The sequence below is a fragment of the Clarias gariepinus genome, chromosome 19 (genome assembly GCF_024256425.1).
Source record: "Clarias gariepinus isolate MV-2021 ecotype Netherlands chromosome 19, CGAR_prim_01v2, whole genome shotgun sequence".
Lineage (NCBI taxonomy): Eukaryota > Metazoa > Chordata > Actinopteri > Siluriformes > Clariidae > Clarias > Clarias gariepinus.
The window spans coordinates 9,559,309-9,575,724 of record NC_071118.1 but is presented as its reverse complement, the minus strand read 5'-3'; the positions used below and the strand labels follow the sequence as shown (position 1 = coordinate 9,575,724).

At 39.0% G+C, this 16,416-nt stretch overlaps 1 protein-coding gene across 1 annotated transcript in view; it reads right to left on the bottom strand.

The window, feature by feature from the left end:
* igsf9bb (immunoglobulin superfamily, member 9Bb) overlaps positions 1 to 16,416 on the bottom strand; it is a 110,505-nt gene that overhangs the window by 36,499 nt on the left and 57,590 nt on the right. Inside the window, exons 5-6 of the mRNA XM_053477828.1 lie at positions 6,141 to 6,258; positions 2,114 to 2,255 (exon numbers count right to left, since the gene is read on the bottom strand). Coding sequence (XP_053333803.1) covers positions 2,114 to 2,255; positions 6,141 to 6,258 — 260 coding nt within the window. The remainder of the gene's footprint in view (positions 1 to 2,113; positions 2,256 to 6,140; positions 6,259 to 16,416) is intronic.

The window sequence follows — 16,416 nt, the reverse complement described above, 5'->3', positions numbered from 1 at the left end:
ACCAGTTAAAAGTTCTAATTCCATGGTCTTCTTGAATCTTAGATATTTCCAGATTGTACCACAATACTAAAGGCATCCAAAACGTGCAATAATCTTCCTTGAACAGATGATATTGACATGATCTTATCCTCTGTAAAGGCTTTATAACGACTATAATCTTAGCTGCTGTTGGTGATTTTTGAGACTCTAAATAAAGTTCTCCTCTGCAAGAGACGAAGGTTTTAGTCTTGCTTTCCTGGAAAGGTCTTAATGAGAGCCAGTTTCATCATGGTGCTTGATGGGTTTAGCAAATGCACTTGACACAATACTGTTCCTGAAAGAACGATTCCAGAAAATACTGTATATAAACACGTACATGATGTGACCATTAAACCAGTGAAAATACCATTACTAATGTACTTATTGTACACTGGGGAAAATAATACAGTTTATATGGATAATTTCTTTGCCTTTGTGAAAAAAAAAACTGCAACCAGGCAGTCTCTACTAAACCAGACATATCAAATAACAGCTGACATTTAAGTGTTCGGTAGCGCACTGTCTAGACTATTATTGTATAAGCATGACTCTACAATTTTAGAGATGGAAATAAATGTATGAGGAATGTTAAAAGGATGTGATGCATGTGAAGAATGTTCTGTAATGAGTTCGACTTTCCAAATAACATGCAACTTAGATGTAATGTATGTGTATAATGGCCTGAGAAAACTGTATATATAAAAGCCCATTTATATCCCTGTGGCTGAATTCTGTCAGATTATAATAAAAAAAAAAAATTATTTTGGTTTATATTGCTATCTTCATGCAACGGTAAAAAGCAGTCAGTCTGCTTAAAAATGCCTAAAACCTCACAGTGTGAATGTCACATCTTGATATCTACAAAGCGTAAATTAGTGTGCATTATCAATCATGCCTAATTAATTCAGTAATCAGCAAATAGTTGTCAAAATATCTGTTCCTGCCTAACACGTTTCTGAGAATTTAATCCTTAGATTATTTATTTTCCCCTTTTTTTCACTTTAAGTACTCAAAAGATAAAATACTATAAGTTTACTCTGTATGCATCAGAGAAACCACTTGTGTCATTTCAGATCAATAGCTAAAAGACCTAAAACGCTAGGTTCACCATGTGAAGGGTTTTCTCAAGCTTCGACAGATATTATTACAGGTGACAACGGCAATAAAAAGTAGAGATGCCTCAATTGATAGGCTTGATCTCCATGCACACAAACCACGAGGGATGTAATCGAACCTGGACCCCGGAGGTGTGAGGCGTCGGTGCCAATCACTAAGCCACCATGCCTTCTTTATTAACATTTTTATAAACATATAATTACATTTGTTATTCAAATTACAACAATCTTCTAGCATGCTGTCAATTAGAAAATTAAAATCGGCCAAATTCGGAATTAGACTCGAACCTTGAAAACCAAGAATCAGTATTGGCGAAGAATTGAAATGAGTGCACCTCTAATAAAAACCCATAATACATTACATTATACCTTTTACTGTGAAAAAACTAATCATTTTCTAACCACTATCCCAAACTCCATCGATCAGCCAAGACATTTTGAGTGTTGGCACTAACGCAGATCTAAAGCAATCAGGCTAGTTCCACTACTCTGTCTCACAACCCACATTGTTATATGCTTGAACATGCATCTATTTCTCTGAAATTAGATTTATAACCCAGACATGCTGGTTGCATTTAAGTAAGGTTAGTTTTACAAGACGTCCCCTAGGTCCTGTCTCTCAAAGTTCTCCAAACGTTTCATTTTATTTCCACAAATTTTGTTTCATACTAATGATTGCAAAAGCTAAATATGTTGTTTGACAAAACAACAACAACAACAACATACGATCAGCTGTTTATTGAAATATTTTGGATGGCATAGAATTTTTTCCTATCAAGATTTTACTACAAGCTTCATCCAATACTTCTTGCCTGATCGACTAAATTTTAAACAGGATGTGTAAATGTGTTTTTTCCCCTTTATAACAGAGTTGCACGCATTTATGCTGTAAGTGATCCTGGTCTCTGAATGAGGGTGATGGTAGTGAAGCACAGCAGCAGTGAGATGTGATACAGTAATGAACCCGATCATAACTTTACTTCTTGAAGAAGACGTTATCTTCCTCCCAGAACCAGGTGTACGTCATGTTGCCTGGATATGCCTCGGCCTGACAGGTGAAGAATGCATCCTGGGATATGTTCACGGTTATATTCTCTGGAGGGGAGACGATGAATGGAGGTCCTGCAAACCCAAATGAGAGAGAGAGAGAATAAAAGCTTTACATCAGAATCATTCCAATTCTGGCATAGATGAAATTGGAAAAACGTATTACACTTACAGTTTATGGGCTGCAATGTTCAATTCAATGCAGATGTGTGTACTGATCGAAATGTAAATCTGTCAAGGTTTAATTTGTAGTACTAGATGAATATGATCTCAATTTAGGCAAAAAGATATGACTTTACATTGTAAGTATAAGAGACCGGTGATTTGTAAGCCATCTCTCCTGTAAAAGAAATATGAACATCTTGTGCAATATAGCTAATAATAGTTAAATATATCAAGGACAAAGACAGTCCTTTAAAGTCTATATAGAATTATATAAAATGTATCCTTTTTTATACAACAGAAATCCAGAAATCTGATTGGACGAGAGGCATTCCACAAATTAATTATAACTATCACTACATGCTTCAGATGTTCTAACAATCGTTAAATACACTAACTGTCAGTCGCTACGTTGGGTGAACATGGGTCTAGTCCACAGTACTGGAAGGAGGGCTGCCAAAACCCACATTCAAAACCAAAAAAGTCAAAATCACTTTGTCTCTAGCTTTTAAGTTATTGTGAGTTGCGTCTCGTTGTCAACGAAAGTACCTAGCTCCTAACACAAGGCTGAATCAGAACTCCATCTCTAACTCCTGATCAAGGGCACTACTTGGTGTGTGGAACAATAGACTGTACATCCTACTGTACAAAGCGCACTAGCTTTCCGTTTTACCCTATTTGGGATTTGACCCCAGAAACCCAGACGGTAGCTGTTATTTTAAAGTAAGAAAAGTGGAAATGAAACATTAGCAGGACACTAGAGATGCTCAACACTAGATCCACCATTCGTGGAAGGATATGTAACGGCTGAACAAAATATCTAGTTAAATAAACAAATTATAATCTGTTGCTAATAAATTGCATTTGTTGAATGCTAGAAACAAGTCAAACCTTGCAGATAATATCCATCACAGTTATCAATGTTCGTATTTTCCTTTTTCCATATAGTACAAAACGTTCTGAATCCTTTACAGTGGACGATGTACTGTCACTCATTTCATAAAGACATGAAGGAATTACTATAGAAGATGAAAATGCACGTTTCCCTGCCAAGATTAAATCATTTTAACATGGCTTTTAGAAGTTGACAAGGATAATCAGTTTCAGAAACCTGTGATTTCATTATCATTAGGCAGCAGTTCTAGCGTCTGCGTGCTTTCCTGCTCACCCCAATTTACCATTTGTAAACTTTTATAAGTTCCCGCATCCTTTCTTCTGTTGGCAGTACACACACACACACACACACACAGAGTTTACCAGGGTATGCAAACAAGCAAGATCACCAGCCAAAAAGGCTGCAACCACCCACGCCAGCATGCACAAACACAAACATATGAACTCGTGCCATATACTCACTGAGTGCAATAAACCGACACAATATAATATAATGATGGTAACACAAGCGACTCCATTCAATACAACAGCATTACCCAGTCACCCCCTGTTTAATCCAGCACTCATACCAGCATGCATATTTCTCCCCACAGTCATGTAAACATTGCTTCCTGAGATTGCATGCTGAATGGATTATGTCAGCCACATACTGAACGAGTCTCCACTCTCAGACGTTTCTCCAGCAGAACTCTTTCTTGGCTAAATGTGTGTAATGAGCTTCTCCATGTCTATCCCGTCAGCTCTGTGTGTACTTGAATCCCGCAAGGAAACAGCTAGCTAATTACTGCGCATCTTTATCGTAGCTTATCCTCACTGGTGCTTTTTATACATTATTACAAAATTGTTTTTTTGGTTAATGGAGAACTAAGCAAGCATACTTGTGCTTGCTTAGTTCTCCATGTTTTGTTTACATTTTCTTATATGTCTTTTGGTTTTGGGCCCATCATCAGCATGTTACTGATTGTATTCGAGGTTAGCACTGTAGCTGGAGTAATGGTGGCCCCGGGTCAAGGGTTCGAATCCCACCTTCGGGTTGGTGTGCAAGGAGTTCTTGCACAGATGTTCTCCCCATGCTTGCCGGTTTTTATGCGGGTACTCCGGTTTCCTCCCACAGTCCAAAGATGTGCGGATAAGACTAAGACTAGTTGGTTTTCCAAATTGACAGTAGTGTGTGTGAGAGTGTATGTGCTTGTGCCCTGCAATGGACAGGCACTATGTCCATAATGTATCTCGCCTGATGACCCGCGTCCCCTGAAATAGACCCCTATTTACCGAAAAATACAGAAATCAAAAATTTATTTACAGTAGCTGTATCTGTTTGGCTCCATCTTTTAAGTCTACTTCCTTTTTTTTTTTCCTTGCCACTGTCACCTTGTTTATTGGAGACAAATTAATAAGGCTATACCTTTGGAAATCTATAAATTTCTTACATTTTCAAATAATTTTTTCGCATTTTTAAAGTGCCTTGTAATGCTGTTGTCTTCTGACCTGAGCCTGTCTTTGATTGATTTCCATTTTTTCACTCTTTTTTTTGTTTTTTGGCTTTGATCCATGTCAGCCATGGGTTAAAAATACACAGGTACAGTCCGGTACAGAGTACCACTAGATTTATTAATGGTCCTAGAAAGACGGGGGAGTGCTGGGTCATTAGTTAGAGTTTAAAAAAGGATGGGTTTCTTCGATAGGTCCTATATGAGGCTATATCTTATTGGTTGTTCTTTGGAAAAGGCTGCATGGGTTAAATCCATATGAAAACAATGGCTTCACTGTGCAAAAAGGTTTTGCAACTGATCATCTTTTCATTTTTTTTGGTATGCATGCTACACAAGCATTTACACTACTTAATTATAGTTTATTTATTAAAAAGCCCTACTCTATAACGCTGTAATGTAATACCTTAGCAGTTGCAGGAGAATTTTTTTTAGAAGATACACTACTATTAGTGTGGCATTCAGGATTGATTCATCAAGCTCTACGACAGAGTACATCATGACATATCATGACATAGACGATGATGAAGATGATGTTTGAAAATTTTTGAACTGCTCGCTTACACACCATTGGGAGCAGTGTAACACACACAGCGGACAGTGCTATCCGCTCCCAGACACCTGTGATTGGCTTCGAGCCGCGATTTATATGAGAACGCTGCAGTGCCAATCAGCTTTCTCCAGGTCCCCATCTGCAAGAGGCTAAACTCGCGATCTATGGATGATAAAGAGAGCTCATTACCGCTGCAGTACTCGGGGGCATCTAACCATTTAGCTAATGCTGAATGTGCTCTCTGGGTTTGGGTCATTTCTGTGATTTCTATGCAAACATGGCAAATGTTTGTTTGAATCAAGCGTTTTACAAGTTTTTTTTTAAAGCTCTAAATCCCAATGAGATTTTGCTTTTTTTATTGAATTTTTAACAAAAAATCAGACAAAAACATAACGAAGGTTTTCAATTTCCTATGATTCAGGCTTATAGCCTAAGCTATTTGAAAAGTGCCCTAAAGATCCTCAGGTAGTCCATTAGAGCAGATCGATCAGTGTAAAAATCATGTAGGCAAAGTCACACACTGCACACCGCTGCTTAGACCACACACTGAGCTGCTGGGGAAATCCGCTAACCTTTAGAATGTATTATCCGCGCAATCCAGGCTCAGTGGTTAAGATTCTGAGCAAGTGATCAGACGAATGTAATGTAGGTGACTCACAAGACCTAAATGAAATGTTCTCTGCAGATATCTACCCTAAATAAACACCATTTTTGGTATACCTGTTTCTGCATTACGGTAAAAAGAGGTCATTCACAGACCAGCTGTGGTTGTACAGTTCTACTCCATTAGCATCACTTTTCTACAGATGGTTTTAAGGTAGACAGGTTTGGAGAACAATTTGACGTGGAGTGGCATCGTACCTTGGACGAGTAGGCGTGTGGTATGGATGGCCTCTCCCTGCACACTGTAGGCCCTGCACGTGTATGCTCCTCTGTCCTGCCGGCTGATGGACAACACCGTCAGACTGCCATCGCTCACCTGTCAAAATAGAGCACACGTCGTCAAGACTATGAGTATCTGACAAAGATACTTTGCGAACATCTATGTGCTTTTTCAATGACCATAAGCTTATGATTTCTTCTAGCCTGAATACTGTAGAACACCAGGACCACAATAGTCTATATGGAAGTTTGATAGACTTTGATTAAATGACCCTGAGATACAATGAATGAATGAATGAATGAATGATCCTGACACAATTTTGCAAATGCAACCTCAAAGCACACACATCCAAATCTGATTTCCAAATGCAAACACGCTGCTTTCCGCTTCTGATTTCAAACACCTGTTGAGTTTTGGGGCGTGTCTCGAAGGAAAGTCAAGTCACGCAATTACGCGTGAAATTTTTGCTTTAAATACTACCAATGTGGTTAGATGATGCAACGCCATGCAGAAATTTTGTTACGTAGGGGTATGAATATTTGATATACTGTAGAAGTTTCCTGAGCATAACATCCATTCATAAAATGTCCAACCACATACTGTACTGTACATACTGTACATGGGCCCAAGAGTTCAGAAGATGAATGCAACAGTGTCACACAAACAGCTCATCTGTTTTTCATTTGTCTTGCATACTAATTGTTTTTTTATAGGGTTACCTTTCTGTTTAATTTTCTTTTTAAAAATGCTATCGTGAAGTCGGTCATGTCTCACAAGTACAGCAAAACCACTGACTCAGCAAGAATCAGCAAGAGGCAAACAGTAGCATCAATTTCAAAATTTCAAAGTGAAGCGAAAGGGTATTAAACAACATGAATGTGGCGGTTCAGTGAATGATATTGCTCTTCATTTAGGCTTGTCACACTCGTACACTGGAGTATGTGGCACAGTGGGTTAGTGTTCAGCAATGTCACCTTGCACCTCCAGGGACTGGGTTCGATTCTGCGTGCATGGAGATTGCATGTTCTCCCCGTGCTGGGTGCTCCGGTTTCCTCTCACAGTTCAAAGACATGCAGATTAGGCTAATTGGCCGTAGTGTGTGAATGAGTGTGTGAATGTTGAACGAAGGTGGTACCACAGTCATAAATATGGGAATAAATATAATGGTAACTGTTGGTCTACAGAGGTTTCCAGATGGATGGATTTCCTCTATTATATACACTACTGTATCATAAGTCCAAACTACACAAGAGTTTCCAGTTTCAAAGGACAGATCTTGATCTTTAATCGCTCCTTTATTCCTTTCGGACAATTCTCAATTCATATGGCTCGGAAAATTGCACTTGTCTAGTATTTTTTTACTTTGAGGGATTATTCTGTGGCATTCATATTCTAACAGACTAGCACCAGCGGCAGGTCCCTCGGTGGACTAGTGGTAAGCATTTGCTGCTCTTACCGCTGAGACTGGGATTCAAATCTTGCTCAGGGCTTCAGCTTATTCATAAAAAAGGCAAGAAAACTACCAGCATTTTGAGCATTTCACGGATGTATTTCAGTTAAGGAATTAAAAATAAATGCTATTTTTCCACCTTATTTAAAAGTCCGACTTGAAATGCTGTCCTGAGATCACTCAATTTGCCTTATCCCATGAGAACGTCTTCTAGTCAACGTTGATTCAGCATCATTTCATTAAAGTTTTAAATTAACTTTGCCTTTGCGGTCACCAGTGGAATGCATCAGCAACCAATAAAAGCGGTGCTAAATCAAATTAATACTAAATGAAAACTGCATCAGTATCAGTATTGAGTACTATAAGATGCTACATACATGGTTTGAAAAATAAAAATGTTATCACTACAAAAGGTAAAAGCAGAAGCAAATGCATTAGATACAGTAAACACAATTCCACATGTCAACAAAGCATTCAGTAACAGACAATAACCAAAAATGATTGTTATATTACATCATGACTCAAAAAGAGAGCAAAGAGACAAAGACAACGTAGGAGAGATCAAATAAACCAGGCCACTCCACCAGGGACATAAAGATCAATGTGTGTCTGTTCTCTCTCTTACACCCACAGATGCACCATTCCCATTTTATTACTGCCGCCTTAAGCTGTTACCAGTGCCAGTGTACGATAGCTTTGTGACTATCAAACATTCTCCGGTGTTTTTTTTTTTTTTTTTAACACAGCAGTTAAATCGGTCCCAGTAGAAGTCCCTGAAGGATGGCTGCACTTCTCACAATATCCAGTATTAAAAGAGAACGCTTATTAACATGACCTTACCTCTCCGGAATGAAATTAGTCATACAACAATTAAGTTTACAGGAGAATTAATAAAGCATGTCTTTCGAGATTCTCATTAACTAACAGATCAGGCAGATAGATTCCATCATCTTTATTCAATACTGAAAGTTTCTAGTGTGTGTGCGTGTGTGTGCGCGTGTGTGTGTTTGAGAGTGTGCCGTTGGGAAATGCGATTTAATTGAAAACTTTTATACAATACTAGCTTTCTGATGACCCAAATGAATTTTAAGTCTGCTGAAAGCAGGAGGAAACTCTGAGAAGTTTAGTTCAGCTTAGGTCTAAAGCCTTCATATTTCCGTGCGCTGGATGAATAAAAGATAAAATAGCAGAGATTAGATTTGATTTTATGATGCAATTCATGAATGAGTCTGTCTGAATAATACAAGCTGTGATTTGAGTATAAACGGTGAATCAGCCGTGTGAATGTGAGCTCACATGCACTACTCCCATCCTTATTAATGTACGTGCTATATGGATATAACACATGCATCATTAACATCTCATTGAGGATTTCACTTCGTACCTCTTAAAACCAAATAAAAATACATTACGCAAATGGAAAAGCCAAGGCAAAAAGGCACAAATACAAAGATAAACAGCAAATACACTTTTGATATTTAATAATAATAATAATTATAATAATTATTATTATTATTATTATTATGCAAAAGTGATTAGCTGTAGTTTTTTTTTTTATCCTTAGTGACTACCCAGTCAGTCTTATTACTAATATATATACATAAAATTGACTCCATTAACTTCTTAAACATCCAGGGTGGCTCTGAACCCTTGGGAGTAGCTCTGGCAACAGAATGGTGCACGTTGGGGTCCCTGTATAACAGTCTTGTTTGTCTGAGCATCCCATGGCTGCATGGTAGGATTGGGATCTGGGGTGTTTAGAGGCTAAGTTGGCAGTCTTGGGCCCTTTCCCAGCTGGGCCCCGAGTGCTGTCGGCCTTAGTGCACTTAGTGTTCTGAAGCCAGCAGTGGCCAGGATTGACTTTTTCCTACGATTTGCCTTGCATTGGGTTTCCTGTGGGAGCGGACCGGACAAGCTGGCTTTGGTCTCCCTGGGCATGGATGAGCCTTAGGTGCCCATGACCATGTCAGCAGTTTGCTGGTGTATAGTTGATAATCATTATTAATGTGTTAATGGCATGTGGTTTTAATATTATGGCTGATCAAAAATTTGGACACCTTCTTATTCAAAATTTTTTTGTGTATTTGAACTTGTATGTTAATACTGAAGACATTAAAATTATTATTAAACATATGGAATTATGCAGTCAAAATATTTGTTATATTTCAGATTCTGTCAGAAGTAGCCACCTTTTGCTTAGATTAGGACTTTGCACACTCTTGGCATTCTCTTAGTCAGCCTCATGAGTCATCTGGAATGGTTTTCTAACAACCTTGAAGGGGTTTCCAGAGGTGTTAAGTACTTGTTGGATGCTTTTCCTCCACTCTCTGTTCAAACTCATCCCAAACCATCTCAATTTCATTTGGATCGGATGATTTGTGGAGGTCAGGTCATCTGATGCAGCGCTCCATCAGTCTCCTTCTCGAACAAATAGCTCTTACATAACCTGGAGGTGTGTTTGGGGTCGTTGTTCTGTGGGAAAACAAATTATGGTCGCTGCAAAATGCTGTGTTAGCCAGGCTCTCAATTTTGACTAAGTCACCAACAGTGTTGTAAAGTTTTTCTAAAGTTACGTAGTAGGAGAGGCGAGTTGCTCGGTCTGTCCGCTGTGCTTCGGTAAGTTTTTCTGGCGCCAGGAGAGACTCAGTCAAACACACACACACACGTTGTCTGTCAGAAAGGTCTCTGTTTATTAACAGCAAAAGATGGGGTTTATATATGTTTGACCAAACGCCTGTGCCATCGACATATGTTACTACAAAGAACATGAACCATTGTAAATGTCCTGGTGAGATCCTTAGGAATCAAAGGAGAGAAAGATAGAGAGATGTCCGTCCAGAGACAGATCACAAGATGTTGGCTCGAGTTAGGGGGAGAGGGGGAAGGAGACGGGGGGGATGGGGGGGGGGGGGGGGACATGAAGAGGGAATGGGAAGGTGAGCGTGGGAGCGTTCACACCTTAAAGAGCAGATGCAAGAGGAGGAAGATAGCAACAGGAAAGATTTAACACGTTAATATCAGATATATGAGGAAGAGAGCAAGAGAGTGGAAATAACTCCTTTATATATAAAATAATTCTAAAAAGTGTCAACATCAAAGTAACCACCTCACCTCCTCCTTAAAGCTTCACAATGGGAACCACGCATTCCTAAATCTCAAATTTAGACTCATCAGACCAAAGGACAATTTTCCACTGATCTAATATCTATTCCTTTTGTTTCTTGGCCCAATCAAGTCACTTCTGCTTGTTGTGCTTCCGAAGTAATGGTTTCTTTGCCCATGAAGGCCTGACTCATGCAGTCTCCTCTGAACAGTGGATTTTGAAATATGTCTGGGTTGTTCAACACTAGACAAATCACTGAAGCAGATAGTGTGTCCAAACTTTTGACTGGTAGTGTGTGTGTGTGTGTGTGTGTGTGTGTGTGTGTGTGTGTGTGTGTGTTTTGGTAAAAAAAAAATTTCAGGGTGTAAAACATATGAACATAGTAACTGCTGAGTGAGATTAAGGACCGTCCCTGCAAACACCCCCCCCCCCCCTTGAGTAGCTGATGTTTGGATATTCTAGGGACAGAATTCTCCTCAATGTTTCCCAGTGTTTCTTAGGCATAGTGGGACACATAATCTCAATTACTCGTCTATAGTAATCGTCTATAGCGCTTTATCCTGTTTCCAAGGTCGTGGGGACATAGGGGACAAGACAGTGTACATCCTGGACAGGGTGCCAATCCATCATTCACACACTCATTCATACACCATGGGCAATTTGGGAACAGCAAGTAGCCTAATTCACATGCCTTTGGACTGGCTAAGTATGTGGTACCGGAGTATGTGGTGGGGGAAACACACCAGGCATGGGGAGAACATGCAAACTCCATGCACACAGAGGTTGGAACCAAAACCGGACGAGAATCGAACCCAGACACTGGAGGTGCAAAGTGACACTAAGCCATCATGCCGCCTGATACATATCATATCTAATTAAAACGTAAACCTCTGGTTTCAGCCATACCTACTTCAAATAGCGATAGCAATTTGGATTCTGATACACACTTAACAGATAAAAGTGTGCGTCATACAGCCAATACACACACACACACACACTATTTGTCTTATCTCATCCACTCATCCAGTTCATGACTAACTTTCAACAATTCAATTTACATTTAATTACATTTTATTTGTATATCTATTTAACAACAGACATCATCACTAAGCAACTTTAAAGTAATATATAAAACAAGGACATTTCTTAAGAAGTTGGGCCAGCGGCGAGTTTTGCATCGATTAAAGAAAGTGATATTAATACATGAGCGAGTTTCTCTTTTATTCCTCTCTTAACATTTAAAGTCAGTTTATTTATGCTCCGTTTTATTCAACACTTAAGCACAGCCTGCCAAGGCAGCAAAGCTTGGCCTCTCTCTCAGGAATGATTCAGGTTTTTCTCCTTTTTGCTAGAAAACCGTGCAGCAACACAGGTGTAAAGAGACCTTGGGGGCCAATCTGGGGTTGCTGTGTGCAGAAAAAGAAGGAGTCAGATTAGTTTATGTTTCTGCATGAGATATGAGAAACCTGGGCAATCTGGGAAAACCTGTATCATGTGGCTGAGGCTGAATTCTGGCGAAAAAGACAAACAAGAATCCAAAAGGGCAAAACATATTGCACCAAAACTACAGTACGTGAATTTTTTTTTCTTTCGTTGCCTTACATTTCATTTCGACAAGCCAGTTAAAAAAATTTAATAGTAAAAAATGCATAAAGATGTATAAAACCTTCCTAGCTTAATAGACAAAGTACTCTGATAGCTATGTACAGTAACAGAGAAACTGGCACCAATTTAGTTTGTAAACCAGATCATGACGGTGAAAATATCCATGATGCTGCATACTGCACCACATTTATAATAAAATCCTTAAATGGATGCAATTTTCTCCATTTTTATTGAGGGATTTCCCAAAAAAGTCAAAGGGAATTTGATTGTACAGTATAACAGCACACACATTTCTCAGCTAAACTACTGTCATGCATTTACCCCAGTTTCTCACTAGTGCTTGGATACTAAGTAGAAAATAGAAAGTTTTCTAACTGAACCATGATCGGACTGCCTGCTTCATGTCTAAAACACTGGCCTCCCAGGAACTCCTTTAATGGCCCAAACATGTAGAAATCACCAGGAACAAGAGCAGGACTGTAATAACTCCCAGCCTAGCCATGTGCACGTTTGTGATTGTGTATACAGCTCCCAGAGACAGATGCATCTCTTCTGCAAGGTGGTGACCAGTTATCTGTCGGTTTTCAAGGATCAGGTGTTCCACTCACGAATATTCATGAAAACGACTGCATTGGGCTCTGAGCCAACTCGGCCAGGATAGTCATTCACGGACATACGGCCTTCTTTAAAACATTTGCACCATTCAAATGTTTTACTGTGAACATCGGTCTCACAGTGCTTGAAGTCTTCTTTTAATGTCGATCATTTTCATGCCTACGTGAAAGTTCTGGTTTAACTTGAACACCGCTTGCCTAATACATTTTGAGAGTGCAAAAGTTGTAGGCTTCTTCAACTCATGATAGAAGCAGCTGGGGACTGGGCGATCATATGTGTGACAGCAGACACACACACACACACACACACACACAGAAAGGCAAAAACACAGATAAGTGCAGCCCATTTATTCAAAACAGCAGCAATCTGCGACACAGTAATTACTCTAATTAACCAGATGGAGACGTGTGGCTAGATTACAGCAGACCCAACACACAACTAAACACAGACACACACACAGACAAAAACACACAGACATGAGCCTGAAGTGTGTGATTTTTAGCCCAGCTGTGTCGCCCCAGACTAAAATCGCACATCATAAATCAATTCTTTGGACTTAAGTTAAGATCGGTGGTTTTTGACCCCATAATGTGATGTTCTTACTTTGTAGCCAATTCATCAATATTGCACGAAAAGAAATCTGTCGACGAAGTTATGGCAGTGCCAGTGTCGAAATCTCACCGCATGATTACTGCTATGACACTCAGTCTAAAAACACCCGATCCCCATCACTTCACACCACGTCGTCTGAGTGAACTGTGCGCCAATAGCTCAAAAATGGTCTTCTTTTCTTTTTAAAATTACTTTTTGCAGTGCCAGCCCCAAGCCTGGTTATAAAAAAAAGGGGGGGGGGGGGTGTATCAGGAAAGGCATCCAGCGTATGGTCGAAGGGTCCGCTATGGCGACCCCTTTGAGGGAAGCAGTCGATAGTTATAGTTGTTTAAATAACCCTCATTATCATTTCTTGAGAATCATGATCATATAACCTGTCATAAAAAACATGCGTGTTACACCGTCTGTTATTAAACATGAACAAGATTCTTTTTTTTTTTCTTCTTTTCATTTCAGTCTGACAATAAATATTCTTAAATCTGAAGTGATTTCACGCACATCTCATTCTATTAACATTCATATATAATGCAGACTGAAAAACATCTGGACCGAGTCCATTACCCCAGAGGAATCCTATGGGTAAATCAAAAATGTTTTGAAAAGACCCCAGAGCATTCACTCCGACCAATATGAGCAAGAGGATGAAATTTGATTAAGCCGACAAGACCTCAAGCTGTATTTATAAGAATCGCAGCTTGAGCGTATTTTATAGGTTTGACTGACGTGCTGCCTTTTTACAAATTCTGATTAAGTTGAAAGTTGTGTTGCAATATGGAAACAAACAGTACTGGTCCCGGGTATGTTTCCTCCCATGTTCTTTCCCTATGATTTTAAACCCCTTAAATGTGTGCCTACTCACAGCTCCGGAGCCAGTCAGTGGGATTCATTCCACACCTTCAAGCTTGAAGTGCAAAACATCACCAGTGTCTTCGCTGGCGGAAAAATTCAAGAATAGCAAAGTGTTTTTTTTGTTGTCTTTTTTTTGCACTGCACAGATGCATTTTACAAGCATTTCTCCCAGGAACTGTAATTGTTAGTGAGAAAACATCCGGTTTGTGATCAGATGGGTGGTTTTATATGAATGGTTAGACTGCAAAATGCAATAATCCGCAGGCACAGAAGGGTGTATAACAAAACCAAACAATTTGAAAATCAATTCTTATCCTTCTTTAGAAGCTTTGAAATTGAGTGAATGACTGCATTACATTTGTCTTGCAAAACAAGACACATCCATAAAAAGCCAATTGCATCTCTTCTTTCTGAGCAAAACAGCAGCTGCTGAAACTCAACTCAACATGTTAAATAAACTTTTGAAAAATATCCAACCCAAGAAAAAGGACATTGACAGTCAGGTGGTGCCATTGCAGTCACCCCCAGCACTTTTTTTCTCATTTCTCATTCCAATCTTCAGCTCCACGCTCCAGTCCAGTTTGCGGCAGTATTGCACCACCCAGCCATAAAACCTAAAGAAGGAGAAGTGATACTCTTGCAAAACATGATTTGAAGAAGATGGGTTGATAAATGGGTTTTTATTTTCTGGGATATTTTTAAGGAATTAATAAATGTTATTAATATGTCTACAAAAACACAATCAAAGCCTGACTTCGCTATGTTGTAAGACTTTGGGCTCGTCCCGCTGAGGGATCGCCATCCGATGCGAACAGAACTTGGCACAAGTTTTACGCCAACACTTACTGATTATAAACTGCATGGATACATGGGCACAAACACAACTGCAGACAAATTGTGGCAAAACTGTGTTTCGGATTTTTTTATTATTATTATTATATATATTTTTTGTGATTATGCTTTTAACACCCTTGTAAATAGAACTCGTAAAATAAAAGATTCTGGTTGCTCTTCTAAAAAGCAAAAAGCTTGCAATAATGGATTTGTCTCATTTTGCAGTGAAACCCTTCATATGTGTTCTATAGCTAGCTTGCTACAGTATGTTTGATGCTAGCCCAGTTAAAGTGTGGAATGTTTCCAGTGACTTAAATGATAAAGGGGGAAATTATTGCTACCAGTGTGATCACAGCATTATATGGGGATTTGAATCTTTATTTGAAATGTAAGTATTATTCGTGAGCTGGGTGAAAAAAAAAAGATTATAAAAAATATCTGTGGTTTTTAGAGCTTTATCTCATACGGACAATATGAGAAACATCTAACCTTTAATAATTTAAACATAAATTTATATTATTTAATTCGATTTGCAATTATTCCGATATATGACTGGGATAATCACAAGCCACTTTAATTCACACTTAAGCTTGTCCTTTTAGATAATGTAGGCTTTAAGCATTGTCAAGAATGCAAAGTTACTAAGTTGATAATCACACTTTAATTAAAACTCGAGTAAGCTTGTTTGCAGCTTTGCCACTGATGCATATTATTACATTATAGAACTGAAAGCGGGTGGCTATGCAGTTCATCTTTTATTTACAGCACACAATTAAGATCATTAAAAAAACCTTTCTGTCTCTGTCTTCTCCGTTAATATGATCAGAGTTTTTTTTTTGTCATCAGCTAAACACTATCTGTCACTCAAACTAACAAGCAATGCATGGCAACATGCCCCTCATCCTTCTTCAGTTCTGTCATAAAGACAAAGGCCCGATGCTGCCATTTTCTAGCTATTATTCAGCTATGTGTATGGAAATGCCATTGATCTATGCGCTGCTGCAAATCACACACTACGGAAAACAGTGACTAAACCGTGTATTACTCTGACATTCTCTTTGCTGAGTCTGTAGTCTCAATAAACAGATGCCTTACATTTAACAACCCCTTGGTGCCACCACTACATTCCTTTTAAGGTTATGTGAGTGTGCAGTCCACCTTTCCTACCGTGTCTGCAGAAACAAAG